General features: G+C 36.9%; 1 protein-coding gene across 2 annotated transcripts in view; it reads right to left on the reverse strand.

Annotated features, from left to right (window-relative positions):
- Window positions 1-26,805, reverse strand: part of AP3B1 (adaptor related protein complex 3 subunit beta 1) — a 159,899-nt gene that overhangs the window by 95,442 nt on the left and 37,652 nt on the right. For both annotated transcript variants that reach the window (XM_042825768.1, XM_042825767.1), the window contains 2 exons: window positions 22,704-22,770; window positions 12,522-12,704 (listed from right to left, as the gene is read on the reverse strand). In XM_042825768.1, the coding sequence (XP_042681702.1) occupies window positions 12,522-12,704; window positions 22,704-22,770 (250 nt within the window). The remainder of the gene's footprint in view (window positions 1-12,521; window positions 12,705-22,703; window positions 22,771-26,805) is intronic.

Raw genomic sequence — 26,805 nt, forward strand, 5'->3', positions numbered from 1 at the left:
TTGTAAATAATTTTGTTGATTAGAAAGAGTATCTTTTCTGAAAACATTTTTAATTTCAATCCCTTCAGAATGTTTGTATCTTATCACTTTTTTCATATCCTCACGGGAGTATTAATGTGGTCTTTTCTCATAGTTACTATTTATTGCCACCTCTGAATTCCTATTTTTTCATATTTGTTGAAATATGAAGTAATTATGTTCCAGACAGAAGACAATGATGCCACATAGGGAAATAAGTTTAATGAAGTGTAATTCATTAACATAAAGTTGAAGTCTAAATTAGTCAGAATTTGTAATCACACAAGGACCTTATTAAAACAAAGAGAATAATACTGCAAGATTTTCACATTAACATGAAAATGAAAGCAAAGCATTACATAAAGGAGCCATGAGACTGAAAGACAGACACCTGCAGGCTTATTGTGTATAAGAACTGCTGTGTCAAATTCTATTAATTATCCCAGACACAGACAGCTCTTACATGCATCTGTGAAAACATTCAGTCACTAGCAACTCCTTAAGCCTCAACCTGAACTGCTGACTATACTTACTGTCAGAAGGAGAGAATTCATTTTTTAAAAGTCTGCATTTACCTGAATAATAAGACTTTTTTATGCGTTGATTTTTATCTGACTTGAACAAAGTTTGATTTATAATTGCTGCAGTACCAGACAAACTTCATTTTTTGATAGCACTGCCTACTGTGTCGTTAAGTAGCTTGGGATCTGTACAAAAAAAAATCCCTAAAATTGAACTCTTCAAAGGAACCCTTCTGGTTTTTATCATTCAAAGCAGAACGACACCAACTAACTGCTCAGCATAAGCACTGGAAGAATTATAACATAAGGGAAGGGGAAAATAATTCAACCAGACATATCTCATAGAATTACAGATGTGTTACAAAGGACCTCAAAGATCATCTAGTTCCAACCCCCAGTAGGTTCTCGTGGGTCCACTTTGCAAGCTTATCCAGGTCTCTCTGAATAGTATGCCTTTCTTCTATCTTTCTTACTGCACCTCTCAGTGTTGTGTCATTAGCAAACTTGCTCAGTTTACATTCAATCTCAAAGTATCAATCAGTGATAAAGATGTGGAAGAGCAGTGGTCCCACGAGGGACATCGCTCATGACAGTCTTCCACCTATGCATAGAACCACTGGCAACAACCCTTTGGCTGCAACCATCTGGCCAATTCTTTATCCATTCAACAGTCCACCTTTCAAATCCATCTCTCTCCAATTTAGAGAAAAATGTATGGTGCGAATCAGGTCAAAGGTTCTGTACAAGTACAGGCAGAGCTGCCCTTCCTTGGTCTACCAATGCCATCAACTCCATCATAGAAGTCTCCACTTCAGCAATGCTACTGAAATGGTAGGAAAAATGTTGGTGGGACTATCTCTCCAATAATGCATGCTGTAAGAACTACACAACAAGAATTGGTGAAGACTGTTGTCCCCAGTGGAACCTTACAGTGCAAGTTCTGAACTTTGCAAAAAAGGAAGAGATGGGACACCTATTTATTTTTGTCTGAAGTGGCATAGAGCTAGTAGCTTCATGGTGATAAGTTCAACAGAACTTCTTTGTACTGCAATATAACAATGAGGAAAAGCCTTGCTCTAAGGCAAAAGCATCCTGCTCAGCATGCTACTGGTGCTACTAATATCTCAGACTACATAGAGCAATCAGAACAGCATGCCTCTTATACTACGTCTGAAGTCTAAGGGTTTTTCCAAGCAGGAAAAAAGGTATCATGGAGAAAAGCATAGACAATACTTTAATTGCTGTCAGCACAAAACTAAAAATAAGACTCCTGCCTTTTAAAGATGCTTTAGTGAACATTATTCAATCAAAACTGAACTTTCTACAAATAATTTCCTACATCCTTATTTTCCAATCCTCAACATCAATACTGCACCTTCATTTAGCTGTGGCAAGATGCTTCTTCACACATCCAAGAAATGCAAGATATTGATAGCACTAAAATTTTACCTCCCCAGAGTTTTGATTTGACCTCAAACTGAAGACCTGCAGTTAGAATTAAATTAATTATATAATTTATTTAAATTTATCTATTTTTTTAATTTTAATAATTATTTATCTAAAACATTTTAACTTATTTTAACAGTCACTTTTGAAGTTTTATGTAAAACAGTTCAATCCTCTAAAAAATAGAAATCAGACACAAAACAGCTTCCTCTTACCACAAAATCATACAAATTTTAATAGCATGTGGAAGATATGCAATAGTAAGAATACAAAGAAATACAGATTTGCAAAAAAATAATACGTTAAAAAACTTCAGAGTATACTGCCTTAGTTTTCACTGACAATCACTTGTCCCACATCTCTGCAGTTCCTTTATCTGAAGGCAGAGTCTGGGTGTATGAAGTCCTTCACCTCATAGGAGAACATCAGGTATGCATCATCTGAGGAATCTGCAAACATACACCTGAGGATCCTGAGGGAACTGCCAGATGCAGTTGCCAAACCACACTCCATCATATTTCAAAACTCATGGAAGTCAAGTGAAGTTCCCAATGGCTAGAGAAAAGACAATAGCATACCTATTTTTTAAAGGTACTACTAAACAGTCAGGCTCTACTAGGAGTCCTGTAAGATTATGGAAGAGATTCTCCTAGAAGTTATGTTGAAGCACATTGGAGACATGGAGGTAATTACAGACAGCCAGTGCGGCTTCACGTGGGGAGAATCATGCCTGACTTTTCTGGTAGCCTTCTACAGTGAAGTGACTGCACTGGAAAGGAAATTGATATCATCCACCTGGAATTCTGTAAGGCCTTTGTTATGGTGTTCCACAACATTCTGTCTCAATATTGCAAAGATATTAATTTGACAGATGATGGGCTATTAAAAGAAATGGGAACAGCATGGATGGCAGCAATCAGAGTTACATTCAATGGATCAATATCCAAATGGAACCCAGTAGTGAGCAGTGATCTTCAAGAGGATTGCTACTGGACCAACACTAGCATCGACGTCAATGTTGTAGATAGAGGGACTGATTACACCCTCAGCAAGCACAGTCACCAACTCTAGTGGTGCAGCTCATATGCTTGTGGGAGTGCATGCTATCCAGAAGGAAACTCATGAAGTTCAACAAAGTCAAAAGCAATGTCCTGCAACAATGGAAGACTAAGGAGAATCTCCAGTTGGACTTGGGGGGAAGACAGTGAAGGAGAAAAAAAGGCTGAGGTACTTAATGCCTTCTTTCCCTCAGTCTTTACCAGTGAAATCAATTGTTCTCTGGTACCCAGTACACTCCTTGAACTGGAAGGTAAGGATAGGGAGCAGAAAGAGGCCCTCATAATCCGAGAGCAAATGGTTAGCAACCTGCCACAGAACTTAGATGCACACAAGTTTATGGGGCCAGATGGAATACACACAAGGGTACTAACAAAGCCAGCTGACATGCTCACCATGTCACTTTCCATCATTTCAGCAGTCCTGGCTATCTCAGCTATCTCAGAAGATCTCAGCTGACTGGAGCCTAGCAAATTTGACATCCATCCACAAGAATGGGTGGTGGCTGGAGGGAGGACCTGGGAAACTACAGGCCCATCAGTCTGACTTAAAGCGTCTATTTGTTTCAGCGATATTCAGGCACCAAAAAAATTAGTGGCAAATTTATTCTGGTGGTAGAGTCATACTGGAAAAGCAAGTGTTGCTACCATTCAGATTTAGGTCTAACTTACCCCTAGTCTTCTTGTCTCGCTTTTTTTTTTTTTAACAATAAACTGGAATAAACATATGGATACACAGACAAAATGCAGAATAATCCAAATAATTTGGAATTTTGGATAAAGTACTTCATGTTCCCTTGGGTCCTTCAGAGATATGCAATAAACCAAATCAAAAAGCATGCAGTCTCAGACTCAAGAGACTATAGCATCCTCATTGCAGTCACATAGGTCTTCCTCAGAGGAAAAATTAAGCAAAAGCTTACTTATGTGAAAAGGGAGATAAAAGTTTATTTTGCAACATTTCTATACATTTTGAGGAGACCTCAAAACAATGAAAAGGCCACACAAGGTAGTAGGCAAAGAATTTCCTATGGACAGATGCTCAGAACAAAATTTATTAATATTTTGGAATTCAAGAGGGCCTCTAAGTACGTAGATAATATTCATTTCACATTGCTTACACAATTTTACATGATTATTTATCACAGAAATTACCAAAATTAAAGCTAAAAACTTGAATAGATCGCTTGAATAGGACATAGGCTGACAAAGGTTTGGTATATCTGATATTTAAATTGAAAATGATTAGCAGTTAAACAGTTAATATTTAGTTTTCCGTGAAAGCATTTCAGTATTTACCACCAACAACTTAATGATCTAGACAGACATAAGCACAGTTTTAACAACTTATTTGCAAAAATCACTAGAAAATATCTATCTTCTCCTATATATAAGTAACAACACACCTTCATTCTGAGTCAAGAAGGTAAGACCACAGCATTGGATGGATTACACAGAAACTGCTTCCGGAGAAAGCCATGAGAAAAGCAGTGGTTACTTTCCTAATTTCAGCTGACACAGAATGTTTTAAGAACTTATCTACACAAGTTCTACCCGCTGCTGCAATTTCACAGCTAAATACTTTGGGTAACCACAGCAACACACTTTGCTGCAAAGATAGATGTCATTTTTACCTACAGATTATAATTCTGTGTCAGCAGTAAATGCTTGGTAAAGTAGATCAAATTAGAAAACTCATGCGGCTGAAATCTAACCCTTCCTCTCCCTCCAAGTATTATTCTGACAGATCTATTCCCTTAGAAACACTAGTCCTAACACAGGAGTACAGAGGAAGAAAATGTAAAGACAGACAGACAATATTGTTTGCTGTGTCAGTGAAAGAAGAGACTATTTGCAGTGGTCATGAAATACAACAACCAGAAAGTTCTGTTTAGAACTCATTTAGAACTCTATTTTCCCTAATTTACTTTAAATCATCCTTGTTTTTTGTTATAAATCTACCTCTAAGTTACTCTTCTTTTGTTATGCACTGAAACTGGTATCACAGTCAAATGGCTAACCAGTCCATGTTATGCCCCAGTTACTTCACCAAGTATCTTTACATAAATATAAATGATCTCTTACACTAACTCCTCCTCATGTACATCTGTAAGAACCTAGTTATGGAGTACTCTGAGGGAAACGGAAACAGCTGAATCCAGAATTCTCCAGTAGAGATGTCATAATAAGAATGGAAGAAATAAGCAACATAACATATGCACACTAGCTTCCTGAAATATGCTTCATCTTTTGACTTTATTGGCTAGATCAGGAACATCTAGATCTGCTAGATGGTTTTAATTTGCATCAGGAGAGGACATCTTAATAGAAACTGAAAATGAGATTACTACTTTCGATTCCCAGGAAGTAAAATCTTGTGGCTTCAATCTTCTGGTGAAAGGAGAAGAAAAAAATATCAAAAAAGCTACCACCTAATAGAACCACACAGCACAAGCAACTAAGTGAAGCTTCTGTAATGTCTACAAAATACTGAGGTTTGCTTTGAAAGTAATGCTTCCTATTTTATCATACAATAGTCTGGGTTGAAAAGGACCTCAAAGATAATCTAGTTTCAACCCCCCTGCTAGGGTTGCCAACCACTAGAACAGGCTGCCCAGAGCCACATCTAGCCTACCATTGAATGCCTCCAGGGATGGGGTATCCACATCCTCCTTGGGCAACGTGTTGCAGTGTGTCACCATCCTCTGAGTGAAAAATTTCTTCCTAATATCTAACCTAAACTTCCCCTGTCTCAGTTTAAAACCATTCCCCTTTGTCCTATCACTATCCACCCTTATAAACAGTCTCTCACCCTCCTGTTTATTTCTTTCAAATACTGGAAAGCCACAATGAGGTCTCTGGATTGCTTCCCTTCCCTCCAATGTATTGACTGTACCACTCAGCCTGGTATCATCTGCAAACTTGCTAAGGGAGCACTTGCTTCCATCATATATGTCACTGATAAAGATGCTGAAGAGCACCGGTCCCAAGACCAAGCCTTGGGGAACACCACTTGTGACTGACTTCCACTCAGACACAGAACCATCAATCACAACCCTTTGGCTGCGAACAGCCAACCAGTTTTTAATCCAGTGAACTGTCCATCTTTCAAATCCATACCTCTCCAATTTAGAGAGAAGGATATGGTGTGGGACCATGTCAAAGGTTTTGCAGAAGTCCAGGTAGATTACATCCGTCACCCTTCCCCTGTCCACCAATGTCTCCATCCCTATCAGTGAGAGATGATGTTGGATCACAATGTCAGAGTGAGATGTTGGTGGAGTGGCAGTAGAGGCTGAACCTTCCCACTAGTATTCAGTTACATTTTGTTGCTCTGCCACGAATGGCAAAGAGCAGCAGTCTGACAAAATGATGTCTGACACAGAAGTGCATGTGAAGTAAAGATGTGTCACCAAAATCTTCCATGCGGAAGAAAATTGCATCATAGACATTTATCAATGCTTTCTGAGTGTTTACGAAGTCCAAAAACAGTGGATGTTAGCACAACGACGCTGAGGGTGGTGTGTTTTAGCAGCACCAACAGCAACACAAAAGACAAGCCACATTCTGGATAACTGTGCACAGCTGTCCTAACACAACATGAAGAGCATCTCAATCAGTTAATCTGTGCAAATTGGCAAATTACAACTAGGGGACTATGTTCAGAGCTGAATATTGGCTTTAATGCACTGGAAATGGAGATAGCATAGTTTGCACCAAGTGGGTCCCACGGATGCTCACAAAGGAATGGAATGCAACGCCACAGCAAGTTTGTCAGGATCTATTGAGCCCGTGCAAAATTGAAGATGACAATTTCCTGGGCAGCACTATTACTAATAACGAGATGTGGTGTCACCACTAGGAGCCAGAGCCAAAGCGGCAATGCACGGAGAACTGACAAGTGAATTCCCAAGAAAAAGTTCAAGACACAGCCCTCAGCTGGTAAGGTGATTTGTACTGCCTATTGGGATAGGAAAGTGGTGATCCTTCTGGATTTCTAGGAACCTGGACAAACTATCAGTTCTGACTGCTATACTGCAATGCTGCCTAAACAGAAGGTTTGAATTTCCAGTCATGCACCTTTCTCTTGCTACACAGTAACACAAGACCTCACACCAGTTTAAAGATGGTGGAGTACATTACCAATCCTGGTTGGATTGTCCTACCTCAACCACTGTACAGTAGGTGCAGATTTTTACAAGTGTGACATGCAGGCTCTTGTTCATTGCGTAGCTAGAAGTGGTGACTGTTGAAAAAGAGTATTTTGTTGCTAAGAATTTGCTCGACTAAATAGTGTTTTGCTTTGTATATGTTTCCACAGAAATAAATAGGAGGCATTACTTTCAGAGCAACCTACATTTATCTTGATAAATTATTCCTAAACGATTGAATGCTATTCACAATATTTCTTAAATATGTTTGACTGTCTATCGCTCCTTACTAATCTTCATTTAATAATGATTTACATACAGAACAGTTTTGAAGTACTTTAGCTTCTTTTATTTTTATCACTTTACCTAGGTAATTCACCTAGCTAAGAGTAATTGTCAACCTGAATATACTTTTCCCTTCTTCTGTTCTCAGCATTGCAAAGTAGGATTTAGGACTTTTATTATGCTCTCAACAGAACTGATTCAGAATACTTTTTATAGAGTACTACAAAAAGTTAAGGACAGACTGTATTCCTCATATGCTCTGACTGAATCATTATTATTTACACCTACTGTTCCTTAGATGTGCAGCTCAACATGGAGAACAATAAAGATATTAAGAACAGTGCTAAACACTTAGAGCAGTCTTAATATAGCCATTTCACACTGGATTCCATCATGCATAACCATAACCTTTACAGAATACACTAAGAATTCATAACTGTAATATACTAAGAAAACACTGCACAAGCAAGAAATATTTTAAAGCGTTTAACAAAAAGAGTGTAGGTCACAGAATGGTGGAGTTTGGAAGACTCTGGTCCAACACTCTGTTGGACAGTCAGCTCAAGATTAGTTAGGACTGTGGTTTCTGCATACTGCCAGGGACGTGTTCTGACATTTGATCACTTCCACAACAAAAATGTTTTTTTCTTGTTCAGAGAGATACTATTACACAAGGTAATGATTCACAGTTTAACATATAATATACAATTTTTGTTCTTATACTATATCTGAAAAAATCTGATAAAGTCAATTCAAGTTAAAAAAACAATAATTGAACCATCAGAAAACACTGTCAGTGTTCACATTTTGCTTTCAGCAATATCCTCATGTACTCAAGTCTTATGTGAAGTAGAAAACAAAGGAAGTCATAAAAAAGGGAAGAAAAAGGGAAAAGAGCCTTGAGAGGACCTGTTGTTGATACTTCGCCACCATCTTTGTCTTAATCTAAGAAATTCAATATTTGACAACTTCTACCTTAATTACTGTTTGGTATTTAGTGAAAGTAGTGGAAGTTCAGTGGAAGTTTGGTGTTTAGCTCAGCAAACTACAAAGCAACAGTGAATTTCCCCACTATCACTTGTCCTAAAGCTTCAAAAATCCAATTTTTTAAATCTAGATAACACAAGAAAAACACTACTTACACAGTGCAAGCCAAACAAGTTCCACTTAAATGGAAGCTAAATCGTTTCTAAGGTGCACGTTTCTGAAAAGTGAAACCCTGGTAGATTCTCACAGAGAAAACAAAGGCACATCTATTTCAAAAAACATTCTCTGACCAAGTAGAGACTTCTGCTCCTAACCAGAAAATTCTACAGTTCTCTCCTTCCCTCAGCAAAGCAACCCATATTTACAGAAGACCATGTTTGATTATGTTGGTGTCTTAACTGACACAAACAGCTTCCTGGTTTTTTGAAATTAATATAAAAACTGGAAACAAATATCCAGAATAGAAGAAATAAGTACAAATTGCTAAGGGTAAGTAAGTAATTAAATGGCCTTATACTTAAACTTGTTTGTAGGTGACAAACACTGGTATTTGTCTGTCATACAACAAATGCAGAAATTCTATAGTCGTACTAGGATAGATCTTCCCCTTACCTGATGACCATAAAAACTAAATCATACAAAGTTCAATAGGGTCATGGCACATAAAGCCTGTAACTATAATGCAATATGCTTCATACATTAAGTGCAATGGAAAACATTTTTAATACTGAACACTGTGGAAAGGAAAACATGCAATCTGTTTTTTCCAAGAGCAATCATAATAGTCTGTGCCCCGCAAATTAAATGTGAGCTAATTTATTTCCATTCTGTTATATCAGCTCTATTAATCTTCAACGTTGAAAAATTCTCAAAAACCAAAATAATCAAACTTGGAGTAAAGTTGAGTAAAAGGAGTAAAGCTGAGGTTGCATGCTAAGCATACAAATGAATGTTCAAAATAAGCAAAGAGCACAATATTATTCAATATTTTGAATAATCTGAACTGGAAATTATTTATTTATTTTCTTTCTATTACTATTTCAGAGCTAGGATATTTTCCATGACTAACAGTTTTGGATATACACCTTGAAAGATTTGCTATTTTTTTCCCGGAAGTCTTTATTCTCTAAGGTCATTTTTTTTTCAGGCTTCATTCCCATCCTCGACATCCCTATCACTGATGTCAACCTCAGCTTATAAGTGCTTTGAGTTGAGCAATGCTTTAATAATTCAGTGGATAAATAATCCTAAGAATGTAAACTTGAAAACCTGAGACATGATTTTCCTAAATATTAGTTTATAAGTAATTTCATTGATTGAAGATCATGAATAATCTGAATTCATCTTTCTTTTTTCTTTCAAATCCTAATTAAACATCAACAAAGCTTACTTCTGAAATCTGCAACTGTCTGAAATAAAGCTAAACAGCCCTGAGAGCCCTGAGCTTCAAAGACGATACGCTCACTTGTTGGTGGAGAGTTAAAGCAGCCAATGCCTCCCATCACAATTGTTTTACTGCTAAAACAGAGACAGCTGCACAGCTTTAAAATCTGTTCCTGAACTGTCAAACCTCAAGACCACACACTCATGCAAGCCAACAGCAGCATCATGTTAAGCATCTCCATGCATTATACCCTAAGGCGGAATGGTTCTATTTACAAACAACAATTCCAAAAACTTCTGGGAAAAGGGATGGGCAAAAAATTCAAACCGGCATAAAATATGTCACTCTTCAGAAAATGGCTTAAATCGTCCTTGCTCATCCGTTCTGGGCAGAAACTATCACTCTAGGATGAGTGACTTGCTCTCTTTATGTTTAATACTTGTTAAAGTTGGAGAACTTTGGAAAAGAAGGTTACTGATAAACAAGTAACTACTTCAAACCAGCCTTCAAACATTTCAAGACTTGCAGTAAAGCAGGGATATTCTTCACAGTATTCATGACCAGAACGAAAATCCTTCAGAGAAACAAAAAATATGAATGTAAAACTAAGAAATCTTGGTTAATGACTATTAATGCTATTAAGAGTTTTGCAACAATTTAGAGAATCTGGTTAAAAACAGATTTTTCTCTGTGACTGATAGTTGTTACAAATATTTTTAGGACAAAGCACAAGAAAACAAAATGTTAAACAATTACTTGCTGAGAATTAGCTCAAACTGAACAAAAGAAGCACGTTTCTCAAAAAGTAAGGTGAATTTTAGTGAATAAAAATGCAAATATGCATTTTAACAGTCTTGAATTTATTAATCTGATAGGTTTAATTTCCATTTTCCTGCATCAGCTTTATTTATAAAGTGTCGTGCCCTATAAATGTGCTGTTATTTTCTATAGTCAAGCACCCTCTTAACAAATCTTCTCATTAATATGTAAATTTAAAGTCAATCGGTCTTCTCCCTGACAGCGCCATGAATTCCTAGTGCACTGTATAATCGGCTTTGACTTGGCATCCACTATTTATCATCAAAGATGTCAGTTAGAAAAATTATGTAAAATGTGCTGCAATTGATATGACTGCAATCTACTTTGTCAACACTTAATTGTTCCTCAAATCGTACATTTACATATAAACAGCCTAAATACTGATCCATAATGATGCAAATAAACTAAATTAAAAATCTCTTTTACAGCACAAGATGCCCTGTTATATGATGTGTTCATTTAAGAACCTATTGACAAAGGCATGCTTTTCAGCCAGCCCCAGAAAAAAAATCTGCTAATTTAATTGCTGAGTAGGTAGACAAACCAAATTTTGCACTGAAGCTCATAAAGGAAGAAACAAAGTATTATTAATAAAATACCAGAGATGAACAATTTTAGGTTGACATAGGCGGTACGGTTACACGAACCTTTTAAATTTGTATAATAGAAGTCATAGGAGTAACTGTCATCTACCTGGTCTCAGCGAAAGAAAGTACATTAAAGTCTGAAAGAAGTCTAATACTATCAAAACCTCTAAGCTCATTCAAAGACATGAGGTCATCTCCTCCTTCTCTTCTTTCATCTCATCACCAACTAAAATTGGATTAAATTAATTGTGAAACCATACCTGCAGGTAAAGTAAATTACTGATTTTGATTCTTTTAAAAAATTAAAGCTCCAGGGTGAAGAATGCAAGTAGCTTTCTTTCAACTAGCAACAAAGAGGAAGCGTTCTGTCTCAAGTACTTTAGGAAAATAAATTACTCAAACGTCTCATTATCTATAAGACTTTCCATAATTTAGGCAATCTTAAGGAAAGATGTGTTCTTATAATTTCATTTTCACCTGAAATGAAATCATATGATGCAACTTTCTGTAGGTTCTGGACTCATCTTATGTTCACTACAAATAAGTACACTAGACACACTTTAATGTCACTATACAAAGTTCATCTTCCACGAATGTAAAATATTACATGTACCAATGAATATACACCTTTAAGTATGAATTAGTTTAAAATTAAACAGTAAAACTTTACAGTATTAACACCCCAACCTCGTACAATAAACACAAGCAGAATCCTGGAGCATTTTTATATTGCTCTTTGCAGAAGTATTCCGTTTGCATCAATTTCTTGAACTCTTTTGATGTTGGAAGTGATGGATTTTTACTTTGAATATTCCTTTTTCTGAAGATTAAATAAGGGTGTAGTCATATTTATACAATAAAATGAAAATGTTAGAAAGAATTTATTATTACATTACTTAAGCTTTGTTCAGTATGCTGCAATATTAAGTACTTACATGCAAAATGAGAGTCTGTCCATTTCAGAACAGACCTTTTCTACTGCTGACTCACAAAAAATTCACAGCGAAGAACCACCTCACTTGAACAAAGAAAAAATTGGATATGCCTGGGGTAAATTACAACAGAGAGCCTACAAAGCAGATTTTCACGGAAGCCTGTGTAGTGGAAGCCTTGAGTCAGTGAAGTCTCCAAGAGTGAAGGCTTATTCTTTTGATTTCTAATTTTATTAAAATCTCCATTTAAATGCCTCTTAAAACCCAAGTATATGCAAAATTTTAAGTAGTTCAGAATTCAAACACATAAGATAATTAAAAGATCCACAAACTTACCGTCTTCCATGGGCTTACAAACTGTGTACGTGCATATCGAGTTAACATGTGGATTATAACAACTTGACCCCATTCTTCTACATCAATCAGCAAGTTACAGAGCTTTCGGTAGTTCTTGTGAATCAGATCTATTCTATCTGGACACACTTCCTCAAATGCCATCACAACACTGCCAGCTACCAGCTAGAAAAGAAAACATAAACCAGAAGGTCAATATTTCTTTCATAGTTCACCCAGAAGTGAGAATCTGAATTAATACCAGCTATTCTCAGCATTTTAAATAGTCTGAATTTAGAATTGCTTATTTTAAGGAAAAAAATACAACCAACAGTGAGGAAAAATTTTAGGCCCACAGAAAAGTATCTTTTTTTTTTTTTTTTAAATGGAGTAGTTATATTGGAACAGAGCAAACATTTGCCATTTGTATTACACACATAAATCTTAGCTCTCAGCCCTTTAGACACGGTGCTATGTAAGCATTCTTTTTCCTACAGTTATAGTTTCCAAATAAATTATCAGAAAACTTGCCATTAACTCAAAAATAACAGGACATAACAACAAAGTATAATTATACTTTATATATATATATATATATATAAAGTATATAAGCAATGTGCCCAAAAAGGTCTATTTGGATTCTCCGAACAACACTGGCATGATCAAACTAAAGATGAGCTGAATAAGTTTTCTATCACTACTGGAATCTACTGGGATCTAAATTTCTCTTTTGATACGGCCAAATTAACTGTCATACAAAATTTCTTCTTAGCGTTTCACGAATACACTGTGTAAAAAAACAAAAGGCATAAAAATTAGCAGTTACAATACAGAGTATATTAACACTTCCTCACAGAGTACAAGAATTTCTGCATGTTTTCCACACTTAAAAACAAAAACAAAAACAGTTTTAAAGTTACAGAAATGGATCACTTATGCCATATTATGACCTTACGTATTTCAATCCCATAAGAAATGAGTATTTATATAAACAGAGGTCCACATAGAGACTATGATTAAAAATACAGCTTTGTTTTCATGAGAAAATGAAATAGATTCTCCATGTTCTAACACTTGAAGGCTTATTCAAATATTCTTATAGGGTTTTGTTATTTTCTTTTAAAAATAAAGAAAGGAAATCCCTTTTCTGTTTGCTGTTTAATTTTAGGCAGCAAGTTACTTTAACTGCAGGAAAACCACCAAAGCTGACTACGCATTATAGAGACATGTCATCATGTGCATAGAATTATTTTTTTTTCCTCTAATGCTTTAATTAAGATTTGTTTTGCGTCAAAGTACATGTTAAGTCAAGTAAATAAAACGATGAGACTTTATACGAAGCAGCTGATATGTATGCAGTTGGCATGCATGCAGTATAGCCTTCTGGCAGCAAATTAATGTCATATTCTATCTGAGCACTGGGGATCTGCATTTCAACCTCTAAAATTTCCCCAATGACTTAAAGTAAGCAATTAAATAGGAGAGCAGTTTATTGAAATGGTACTTTTTGAGAAATATTAAATACAATGATATTCATATGTTACATTTTTCTCCCTGTATTTGGCTGACATTTGGTTTATTAGTATGTGCCCAACGTTACAATTGAAAGAAAACAGCTCAGAATATAGTCTTGCCATTATGCTAAACAAGTTACAGGCTCTGTGGGGATTTTATGAATTACCAATAAGAATAAACGTGAAGTTGCATTTATTGCCTCCAGCTCTATCCACATACTGGTACCTGCTGGTCCCAACACACATACAATTCATTCCAGGGAGTAAAATCTGATTACTTGATAGAGCTAAATAAAAACATTTAACATCTAAAATAGTTTTATAGTTCTGCAGGATCACGCAAAACAGTAAGTTGATGTTGTTGCTCTATTGAGTTCTCTTCTTAGCAACGTGCTGCATTAAGCACATGTCATTAAAAGACACTGCCAGTTTATATTTAGGTGTGGAACCTGAATGGATGTATAGCTCAACAGAACATGGTGGTCAGCTACAGGCAAAAGATAGTGTGATAAAGCACGTTAGTGTGAAAGTGTGATGGCACTTTGAGTCCCCAGAGACTTTTTTTTTTTTTTTTATCACTAACACATAGATTCTGTTATCATGTATATTCCACACTTCCACACAGTATAGTGTCTCTTGACAGGTTTGAAATATAAGAGGCAAAACGAGGGAGGGAAAGAAGGAGACATGCACAGATTTATGACTGTAAAAATATTTGCAGCCTAATATTTACACATCTTAGGTTCACAGGTGAAGGACAATACAAATGCTGGTGTCTGACTGGATTTCTAGCACAGTTACCTTGCTTTTTACTGCTACTAGTGCTGTACTCAAGCCATTTTGTATTTCTCTTGTATTTAAATATACTTTGAAAGCTGATATAATTCATTTGTGTTCAGACTTAAAAGACCTCAACAACATGATCACAGGCAGAACAGATACCTAAAGTAGATTCCTAAATCACTTTAAAACTAGCTATTATACCAAAAGTCTAAGTACATATTCATTTCCTCTTTCTTGAAGAACAGTGATTGTTCCATTCTCAGTAGTCTACCAAATCTGGAGAACTACAGATTTGTCAGATCCTTTGCAATTCACAGGCTGGAAGAAAGTTTTAAAACTTATGCTGGGACATTGAGGTGATGCAGAATAATCTGTCTCTTCCTTCGGCAAAAGCAGGAGCAGTGACAGTGAACAGACAACCTGGCATCATCTCATAAAAACATCACAGTAGTTTAGAAAGCTCCATTATTAGAGTAAAACACAAATGAACACAATGAAATAGCCAACCACGCTGAAATACAGAAATTTAAATTAATAATGTATTTCCATTCGTATCAGTAACCCACTCAAGTTTACAGCGAGAATTCTGTCTTGCGAACACTTAAAAATGCTAAAAATTTGAACGTTCATTATGGGATGCAAGAGGAGCACCAAATGAACAAGAATTTTATTCCTGTAGTGAGCCTCTGGCGTTAGAAGTTAATATAGGAATTGCCATACAACAACATGTTTCTTAACAGCCTGTCCCTCTACCCTCACAAGTGCATTTTCCTCAATTAAGTTTTTCATTTTAAGTGAAAAAAAAAGAAGTGAGAATTTAAAATAAATTGAAAATGGATGTTGTAGCTGAAAGATTTATGTGAGAGGATTTTCCTTTCTTAGTATGACACTATTCTAGTTGATACTGTTACCCCAATAGTATGATCCTACTATACATCTAAACACCAGAGGAACAGCTTATAATATCTGTTTATTAAATGCTCAACATTCCATAAAAATATTTAGAATTAAAACAAAATGATCCAATCAGAATATAAAACTGAAAAATATTAGTTTCCAAAAAACAGTCAGTTAATTTCCATCTCACTGTGTCAATAGCGGCTTTTTGTAAGGATAAAATATAAATCACTCCAACAAAAACAGCAATGAGCTCATCAAACTCACATGCTGCTTTCCATTTATGTATTTTTTATATTAAAGCAATAAGCGTGCTTCATTTGTCTTCCACTCGTTGCCACATTTTTCTATGCTGTTGCTATGAACTTCAGCCATTAGCTGCGCTCCAAGGTAAACTACATGAACCATCAACAAAAGTGACACCCAATCTACGGAGTTCATATTTTCTCCAGATTATCTATGCTAGTTGACAAGCTGGTAATGAAAAAAATCACACTAAGCAAATGGTTCCTCTAATAACAATAAATTTTCTATAAAATTATGAAGGGTACAAAACGTTTCCTTGCATCTATTTTGTCATGAATTCTAATTAATGCTGCGAAAACCTGAGAGTGCTGGGTCATCACAAGAAGTACATCCAGGTTTGATTGATAATATAGTGCAAGTTGGCCTATGCTGCCAAGATTCTTCTCTCTTAAATTAATGGCCACCCCACCTGCCCTAATCATACAGCCCAAATGATATCCCCCTTCTTATTTCAATTTTCTGGAGGCACAGAAACTGGAAAAGATCAGTCATTTGTCTTCTAATGGTGGGATAATAGATCTATCACAATAAAACATCTGCACAAAGCCAGTAATTTTTTTTCCAAAGGAGCAAAGCTTTTACCAACATTAAATCAATAAGTTAGAAAAACAATGTCTCAGCTATACATTTTGATTTTAAACCAAAACATTAACTTATTAACAGAAGCCTACATTTGAACAGTAGACTCCAGCTTTCTTTTCCCCATTATTCCCAGTGACATTGCTTTAGTTTAAAAGATCAAGATCCTCATTGCAAAGCCATCACCAATTCCAAGCATCATTTTTTAATGTTAGAGGTCTCACTTGCTGAGAATCTGTGCTTCATCTTGTAACTATGCAATCTGTAAAAGATATCTCAACAATCACACGCATGTTTAAAGACCTTTGATCCCTCAAGCAGAGTACGTAATAGGCTATATGTGTTATATTTAGAAGTAAATTTTCACATGGGAATGGCACAATAAATTTAAAGTTTAGAAGTAATTTAATGTGATGAGGATATTCTCATTAAAGGAGAATACAATGTTCAAACAGCATGTGCAAAAAAATATATATGTCCTCTGGGGGGGGGGGAAATGTAAATCTTAACATGGAATAAATAAATTCCATGCAGTAAATTAATTTACTGTCAGTCTTCACTCAAAACTTTTCTCTAACCTCTGCAGAATTTCTTCACAACAAAAGTTTCTGGAGTACATTACTAGTGCAGGTTTACCAACACGTTTTGAAATTTCTCTCCAATATCCTTTATTCTAGAGGAGTTCAAAAGTAGTATTGCAGTCAATACACTGCCCAGTCCCAGAAAAAAATTGCTACAGTAGCAACAGCTATGATATATAGCATAATACACACAGCCACATAGTAATCCCATTTTCTGGATGTGGCTGAACAAAATCACTTTTACAATGCAGCATATACATATTTATATTTTTATACAAGTATCAAAAGCTTCCCTTGTATCAAAGAGGCATTTGTTCAAACCAAGTAAAATCAGATCAAAAACAGTGGAAAAATTCTAGACATTTTTAAGACACTCATTATCCACATAACTACATCCCAGCAGCAGGTCTACACTCTGTCTTCTACTTTAGATGTGCAACTTTGAGATATATTTCTCAGTCCAGAATAAAGTGGCAAGTCTTTCATCTGAAAGTTTTAAACAATGGACATGATTCCCTCTCAATATCAGTATGAATGTTTAAAATTATTAGGTAGGTTAGGTATCGTTCGTGCACTTGATTTTGTTTTTTATTACTGCTTACAAAATTCAGTTATAAAATAACTGAGCTACAAACAGAACGTAGTTCTACAGTCCTTCACAGCATGCCAAAAGCAAATTGAGCAACAAATCCTGCCTCAAATCACTTGTCTCAAAACTAGGAGAGCAGGCTTGTTAAGAACCTGAGGAAAAAAAAAACGAGGAAAAATAGAGTGAAATCATATAGAAACCAACAATCCAAATAAATGGATAAATAAATAAATAAATCTCCAATTACACATTCACACCTACCTAGCTCTATTAATTTCTGAAAAAATGTCACTTTAGCATAAAAACGTATATGGCCTTATCTTCATTTTTACATAAAACAACATCAGCTGCTCAGTTATTCAGCAAAACTAGAAAAATAAAGCAGATGTTCATGCTATTCTACTTGCTTATCAAAATTTGATGTACTTTTTATGTAATGGAAAGGTAAAACAGAAGTTCAAGTTGCTGTAATAAGCAGATTTTTAAATATCTGTTTAAAAATCAAATACATTGGTAAACAAAAATCAAAGTTTTGTTGATACAGTGTAGTTGTGATAAACAAGTTACAGGGTCTGAAGGGATTCTATCAATTACCAGTAAGAATAAACATGAAGTTGCACTTACTGCTTCCAGCTCTCTCCACATACTGGTACCTGCTGGTCTCAACACGCACACAGTTCATTTCAGGGAGTAAAACCTGATTATTTGATACAGCTAAATTAAAACATTTAACATCTAAAAACAGTAAGTTGGTGTTCTACTGAGTTCTCCTCTTAGCAAGCTGCTGCATTAAGCTCCTTTGTCATTAAAAAACACTGCCAGTTTACATTTAGGTGTGGAACCTGAATGGATCAAAAGGTCAGCAGAACACAGTGGTCAGCTCCAGGCAAATCGCTGTCAGCCCAGAGTTGCGCTCAGTAAGCCCAGAAAAGCTGGTGAGGGAGAAGGTAAAAGTAGTGAAGAGTTGTATATTAGAACTTACTTGTAGCAAAGCAATTTTATCAGAATACAAAACCCTACATAGTGTTTGGCAAAATTCTACACTGTAATTCAGTTAGCACCTTGAGGGTACGTTACTGTTGATTTGCACTTGATACTTTTGCAAGTTAGATTAACAGAGAGTTTGTATTTTAATTGTATCTTCGTATTAAGTCATTTAAGGAGTACAGTGATCTTTCATTTATATCACCAGAAATTTTAATTAAGTGCTGGGTTAAGGTTGGATCTCATGCCATTTTAAGCTTTGCTCACCTCAGCTTATATAAAAAATTTACTGCTGATTGAGACCTAACAAATGAACACATTTTTTAGAGTCTGATGAAATAGTTCAATTTTACTGCAGTAAAATTCCCATCTAGATAGTATCTTTCCACTTCAAATGTGAAATGACTGCAACTAATTTAAATACACTTTGCCTTTTCTACGCAACATAAGCTGCATTAATAATTCACAATAGCATGTTCTTTTTGAAGAAATTTGTTTTACATAAATTTAGAGGCATCTATGTTTAGTAGCTACTCTGTCTCATTTTAACATAGACATTATATTGGTAAGTTTTAAAACCACTGTGCAAATTCAAATATTTATAGAAAAGAAAATAAATGTATGTGTTTTTTGTGGTTTTTTTTTTTAATAAGGAGGATTCTCAAGCATCATTTGAACCAAACATTCATCTGTTATGTGACACTGAATTTAAAAATTACAATCCTCTTCTAAGCGTATCTAAAACAAATTGAATAACAACAACAAAAATCATATGCATTGATTTCTCTCATCTCATAGACATTAAATGTAGAAGACATGATGCTTATTCAAGGATTATTGGTTCTTAGGTGTATAGAAATGCCAAAATTAACCTGACACTTTGACAGAAGCACTGTGACACACTTACATCGTGGAAAAAAAAAAGCCCCAAAACAAACAAACAAAAAATCCATACAAATTCAACAGTTCCCAGTCACTAGGATTCTCCCATCTGGGTAAAGACACTACTTAATGACGTAATATTGTGATCTTGATCTACTAGTATTAGGACAAAACTACCAGGAGATGACAATTAATGTTAATATAAGGAAACAATTTCTGTGCACTTACACTGCGACACCCCAAGGATTAGTGTCAAATAAACTCATGGGCTGAGTTCCACATTACTACCTTCCAAATTTCAGGCAAACTCACTATCAAAAAAAGCCATTAATCAGATGAAATTCATATGGGTATAGCAAAATTTTCTTTTTCTAACGCTCAGTTTCTCAAAGAAGTCTTGTGAAGACAAATTTAGCAATTTTCTAGGAGCTTCTTCTTGCATCCTAAGTATATGAAATCTAGATTCCCTTACAGAACATAAGGAAGATTGTTCAAATTATTTAAGCTTATTAAAGCTTATTTAAGGCTTTATTAACACTTACAAAGTAACCTACATAAGATTACGTAAGCTACATATATAACTTTAAGAACCACCACATGGACTGGAATCCATCCTCAGCAAGTCTGCTAATAATAATGAAGTAGGAAGTGCTGTTGACCCCCTGGAGGGACAGGAGGCCTTACAAAAGGATTTAGATAGACTGGAGCACTGGGAAATCAGTAGCAGCATGAAATTCAACAAAGGAAAAAGCTGAAGGATGCACCTGGGACAGAACAACACTGGACACAGGCACAGATGGGAGTATCCAGAGAAGGTATCAAACCTGGTGACAAGGCAGGAAGGCATGTCCTCTAATGAGAAGCTGAGGACACTTGGATTGCCAAGACCAGAGAAGAGGAGGCCAAGAGGACCTCAGCACTCCCTGTAGCTCCCCCAGGAAGACAAGAAGGATGGAAAAGGCACAGAGATAACAAGCAAGCATTACCTTGAGTATTAGGAAACATTTCTGTACTGTGAGAGTGATTGCACACTGAAACAGGCTTTCTAGAGAGGTAGACGATACTCTACGCCTGTTAGTGCTCAAGTGCTTCTTGTAAACAAATTTGGAGTTTTCCTGGGAATGTTCAGTGGAACATGACAAGAGATGACTACTTAAATTGGAGCTTTTCTGTACTAATTAGTCTTCCTGAAATCAAATGATCAAGCAGTAAGCAGAGACTCCTTTTAAAACAGAACAAACTGTGAAGGAGCTTTGATTTAAAACCCCAGAAGCAGATTTGTATTGCTTCTGTTTGGAATTTTTCACAAAAAAAGTAAAACTTAAAGCAGAAATGTCAGCCAAAGCTGGATCAGGCCTTGTTAGAGTTCAAGTACAATCAGAAGGAGAAAAACACTTCAGTAGTTATGACATTACATCTCCAAAGAAGCTTTTCTGAAAAGGCCCAGAAGAACAAAATATAAATTATCATTCTTAAATTCTGGGGAAAAAATAGCACAGCTGTGACTACTGCTTCAGCTGGTATTCATAAATACAATATCTATTATTCAGTGTCACACAGGCACCAGAATTATGCAATATATTAGGCAGTGATAACTAGTTTCCCCTGTAAACATCTCCAAGAACAGCCATTCAGAAAAATAGGAAAAAAAAGTCGGGATGTTTTAACATTTCATTAAAATTCATGTATAAGTGACTACTCGTCAGGTACCTCGTTTCTCACTTTAAGTAATAGTGGCCAGGGAAATCTAAGGATTTTATTTTCTTGTCATCAGCAATAAGAAGAAACAAAGGTGGCTTCTCTGTCCCTTATGCCTCCACAGGTACACAAAATCTAATCTCACATTCACAGATTGCATGCACACCAAGAGCATGAACCACAAAAAGAAAATACACTAAGAACCACTGGGGGCACCTCCACAGAAGCACAAAGGTCTCTGACAAATGAGTACAGGTCAAGCATGGATGCAGCCAGGAGAACTAACTAACTGATTTACTGCCTGCTGAGCCATTAAGCTCTGACACTCTTCTTCAGCAACCCTTCAGTGGAAGTTGTGAGATGTCTATTAGAGATCGACACCATTTTTGTCCTGGACATCTGGACTGTGCTAGAACAACATACAGTACGTTACATTAGTAATAGGAGACTAACATTACACGTAAACACTAAAAACTGACATCTAAAAACAGAAAAAAAACACAACATAGTAATAGTGAATAATGGTACATGAAGTAACTCACTATCTGGTACCTAGCAGTGCTCTCAATTAGTCAAAAAAACAATACATTTGCCATCAGTTATTTGAAAACAAACCAGAGAAGTGTTTTAATTTACATCCCTGTTTTATATTTGAAGTCTGTCTTTTTACTCCTCTTGACAGAATTACCTTTCTGACCTAAGACTTGTGAAAATTACTTGTAAATTGTGAATTGTCAGAGGACATCAGTTTTACTTACCAAGAAGGAAATTTGCAAGGACAAACAAGCACACAGCAAGTATCGCTGCGTAACATTTGCATACACCACAAGCTTCAAAAGGTATACTGCGTATTACACAGAAGTTATTCTTATAATATCACAAATTGACATGATCCAGTTAATATCTCATTGAAAAAATGCAAAGACACTTGTACACTGACTCATATAATTATAAAATTTTCATTTTTTAAGCTAAGTTTAAAAAAAAGCACACACACACACACACACACACACACAAAAGCAACAACAATCAGTAATAAGAAAATGGATTTAAAATACCCAAAACATAAAAAAAGATTACCAGTCTTGTAAAGAGTTACTATCATTATCATATTCTCAATATAATGCATTGATACACAGTGATGCCTCTATTTTGAAGCATATAAAAACACACCAATAAGGCTTCAGGAAAAATCTTCCTCAGACTGCCATTCAGCTGTATAGTGTGTGTAAAGAGTAACAAAACTCTTTAAATATATGCAAATGCTTATATAATATATACATATAGCTAAATATATAAACTTAAATATATATTTATACACACACACACATACAGCATATACATATATGTGGAACAGCAACTCGTCTCTTACCGTACTTCTATCCTTTAACAGCTTTTCAATCACTTCAATTAACATTTCCTTTTGCTCTGGATCAAGACTAGAAAGGAAAAAAAAATTGTTTTACATATTTGGTTAGAAATATCAGAAATTTAAGACACATTAGATTTGTTTCCATCCAGATGCAAGCTGGGAACCAAATGTGTTGAAGAATCTGCTTGCAGAAAATATTAAGTAATTCAAAGACACAATTTCAAAATACCTTATCTGAGAAAAAGTTCAGCATGAAATGTAATCTTCATAATTTTTAATCCACACTTAAGTAGTATAACAAAGATAAAACTCTTATTTTTGTTTATCTTGTCTTGAACTGGTGGCACCAAGGAGCTGGCAGAGCACAGAACCAAGACAGTTGACCTTAACTGGCCAGAGATATTCCATACTATTAGGTGTGACATAAAAACAACTATAAAACTGAAGGGAGTTGGTAAGGAGGCAGCCACTGCTTGAGGATTGGCTGGGCATTTGTTGTCAGGCTAGTAAATAGTTTTTATCTCTACTTGCATGTTCTGCCTTTTTTTTTTCTGATTCTCTCCACATCTCAATGGGCAGTGGAGTTGTGAGCAAAAGGTTGGGTATGTTAGCTGTCTGTTCACTTAAACCATAAGAAATACCAAGAGAAGCCAATATACTAGTCTTGTTGCCTTGTCAAATCCATGTATTTCCAATTAGTAGAGAAAAAGGTTATGGGCGTCTGTGTCAAAGACCTTGCTGAAGTCCAGACAGATGACACCAGTGGCTCTTCCCTTGTCCATGATGCAGTTATGCCAGCATAGAAGGCCACCAGGTTGGTCAGGCAGGAGTCACAATTGGTAAAGCTATGCTGGCTTGTCCTGTATCACAGAATCACAGGGTTGGTAGGGATCTCAAGGATCATAAATCTCCAACCCCCCTGCCACATGCAGGGCCACCAACTTCCACATTTAATACTAGACCAGGCTGCCCAGGGCCCTATCCAACCTGGCCTTCAACACCTCCAGGACGGGGCATCCACAACCTCTCTGGTCAGCCTGTTCCAACACCTCACCACTTTCTGTAAAGAATTTCCCCCTGACATCCAACCTAAATCTCCCCTTCCTCAACTTAAAACCATTTCCCCTTGTCCTGCAGTTATCAACCCTTTCAAAGAGTTGATTCCCCTCCCCTCTGTGGGCTCCCTTTAGGTACTGAAATGCTGCAATGTGGTCACCCCGCAGCTTTCTTTTCTCCAGGCTGAACAAGCCCAGCTCCCATAGCCTGTCCTCATAGGGGAGGTGCTCCAGTCCCCTGATCATCTTCGTGGCCCTTCTCTGGACCCTCTCCAACAGCTCCCTGTCTTTTTTGTACTGGGGGCTCCACTCTTGGATGCAGTACTCCAGATGGGGCCTCACAGGAGCAGAGTAGAGGGGGACAATCACCTCCCTGTCCCTGCTAGCTACCCCTCTTCTGATGGAGCCCAGGATACCATTTGCCTTCTGAGCTGCAAGAGTACACTGCTGGCTCATGTGAAGTTTTTCATCTATCAAGACCCCCAGGTCCTTCTCTGCAGGGCTACTCTCAAGAACTGCTCCTTCCAGTCTGTATGGATGCCTTGGATTCCTCCAGCCCAATTGCAAATCCTTGCACTTTGCTGTGTTGAACCTCATCAGGTTCATCTGGGCCCTCCTTTCTAGCGTGTCGAGGAGTGGCATCCCTTCCTTCCACTGTGTCAACCGCACCACTCAGCTTGGTGTCATCAGCAAAGTTGCTGAGGGTGCACTCGATTCCGTCATCGATGTCAGTGATAAAGATGTTACTGAGGTGAGACTGATAGGTCTGTAGCTACCAGGATCATCTTTCCATTCCTTTTTGAAGATAGGCGTCACATCTGCCTCCAATCCACTGGAACATCTCCAGGTAGCCAGGACTGCTGGAGAGTGGCTTAGTAACCACATCCGCCAACTTCCTCAACACTCTAGGGTGCTATCCATTCAGCCCTATGGACTTGTGAGAATCCATCTTTCAGAGCAAATCCAAAACCATTTCCTTGTAGACTAAGTAGGGCCTATTCTGCTCCCCATCCCTATCTATCAGTGCAGGGGGCTTAGTAACAACACATTTTGAAAAAAACCTATTTGTATGAGATCAAGGCAATCTCCAGTAAGGGCTCCAGTGGTTTAATTTTCATTTCTCCACCTCCTCTTTCTGAAACTTTAGATAAGGAAGGAAGCATTCTTGGAAAATAAGACTGAAAAGCTTAGAATGATGTGTTCCCATTATGGCATTTAATACTGATGTTGGTAGTCAAATCCTTTTCTAGACATTGCTGCAAGTAGGTACAAGTACACAGTAGAATTTTCTATTGATAAACAGAAGACAGAAATAGCTTTGAAGTGCATTCTATGTGAAATAAGCAAGATGTCTAATATTTTCAATGATAAAATTACACTGGTGTAGCTGGCAATGTTGACTGCTTTGGGCACAAATGCTGGTGTTCATAATGTGCCTGAAATCTCTTCTGTTTGGATATGCAAGGTTCCCATTGCCTGGACTGATTGAACCACTAATGAATAAGCTCTTCTAGGCTAGATACTATATATACTATGATACTAAATCCAAAGAAAATTGAAGTATTGAACCTTCATCAGAAGTCTGACTGGGGTACTAAGTGAGCAACAGGACTATCCAACAGATACAGAAGTTATGGAAACCAAAAAGTAAGTGGAACATACAGGCACTACTAGAATAAAATAACAGTGCTTCTTGCTTAAATGCTCACAGAAGATGGTTATTAGATGTAGGAGAGTAGATAAACTGTTTACTGATTTTCAAATCAAAGATCCATGGCCTGTGGAATTTTGATTCTTACCAAATTCAGAATGATCTCACCAACTCTGAAATGATATGCTTATTAAATAAATATGCCAAAAGACAGCCTTGCTTCCAGTGTATGATCTTTTTCACTGCAGAGCTACCAGTTATGATCCCTGATCTGCTGAGACACACGCATGCTGATACGAAGACAAGCCAACTTTATCAGCCTGCAGACAAATTAACTGGATGGCCTTCAGTAGTTTTGGGCACTGCTGCTGCTTCATAGAATTCAGAAGCTGTACTCTCTCCCTTGGCCCTGTGGCAAACCAGTGCCATCAGATATGAAAACTCTAGAAGTAGATTTTGAAAAAGTGACAATAAAAGTTGGCACACTTACTATAAGCAGTTCCCAAATCACAGAATCCTCAGAGTTGGAAAGGACCTTTAAAGGTCATCTAATCCAACTCCTCTGCACTAAACAAGGACATTCACAGCTAGATCAGGTTACTCAAAGCTCCATTCTGGTATTACTTCAGGGATGGGACATCCACCCTATCTCCAGGCAACCTGTGCAAAAGCCTCACCAATCTCACTGTAAAAGACTTTTTCCTTACATCCAACCTAAATCTATGCTCTTTACATTTGAAACCATTTCCCTTATCCTATTACAACAGACCCTACTAAAGAGTCAGTCCCCTTCTATCTTGCAGCTCTCCTTTACATACTAAAAGGCCACTATCAGGTCACCTTGGAGCCTTCTCCAGGCTGAACAATTTCAGCTCTTTCAGCTTGTACTCAGAGGAGAGATGTTCCATCCCCTGGATTATTTTTGTGGCCCTCCTCTGAATACACTCCAACAGGTCCGTGTCTCCCCTGTACTGAGGACTGCATATCTGGAAGCAGCCCTCCAGGTGAGGCTTTGTAGAGTAGAAGGATAGGCTCACATCCCCTGACCTGCTGGCCACACTTCTGATGCAGCCCAAGACACAGTTGGCTTTCTGGGCTGTGAAGGCACACTGCTAGCTCATGTCCAACTTTCCATCCACCAGTAACCCCAGGTCTTTTTCAGCAGGCCCAATCATTTAATCCCCCAGCTTGTATTGGTAGTGGAGTTTGCCTCAAACTAGGTGCATTTGGATTTATTGAACCTCACGAGGTTATTTTAGGCCCACTGATCAAACTTGTCTCAGTTCCCCTGGATGGCATCCCATTCCTCAGGCATGTCAACCACACACCACAGCTGACATCTGCAAACTGGTGCACTTGACCCCACTATCGATGTCACTGATAATAGAATCACAGA

The sequence above is a fragment of the Centrocercus urophasianus genome, unplaced genomic scaffold, assembly GCF_019232065.1.
Source record: "Centrocercus urophasianus isolate 14NV4802_14NV808 unplaced genomic scaffold, USGS_Curo_1.0 seq_25, whole genome shotgun sequence".
In the NCBI taxonomy this organism is placed as follows: domain Eukaryota; kingdom Metazoa; phylum Chordata; class Aves; order Galliformes; family Phasianidae; genus Centrocercus; species Centrocercus urophasianus.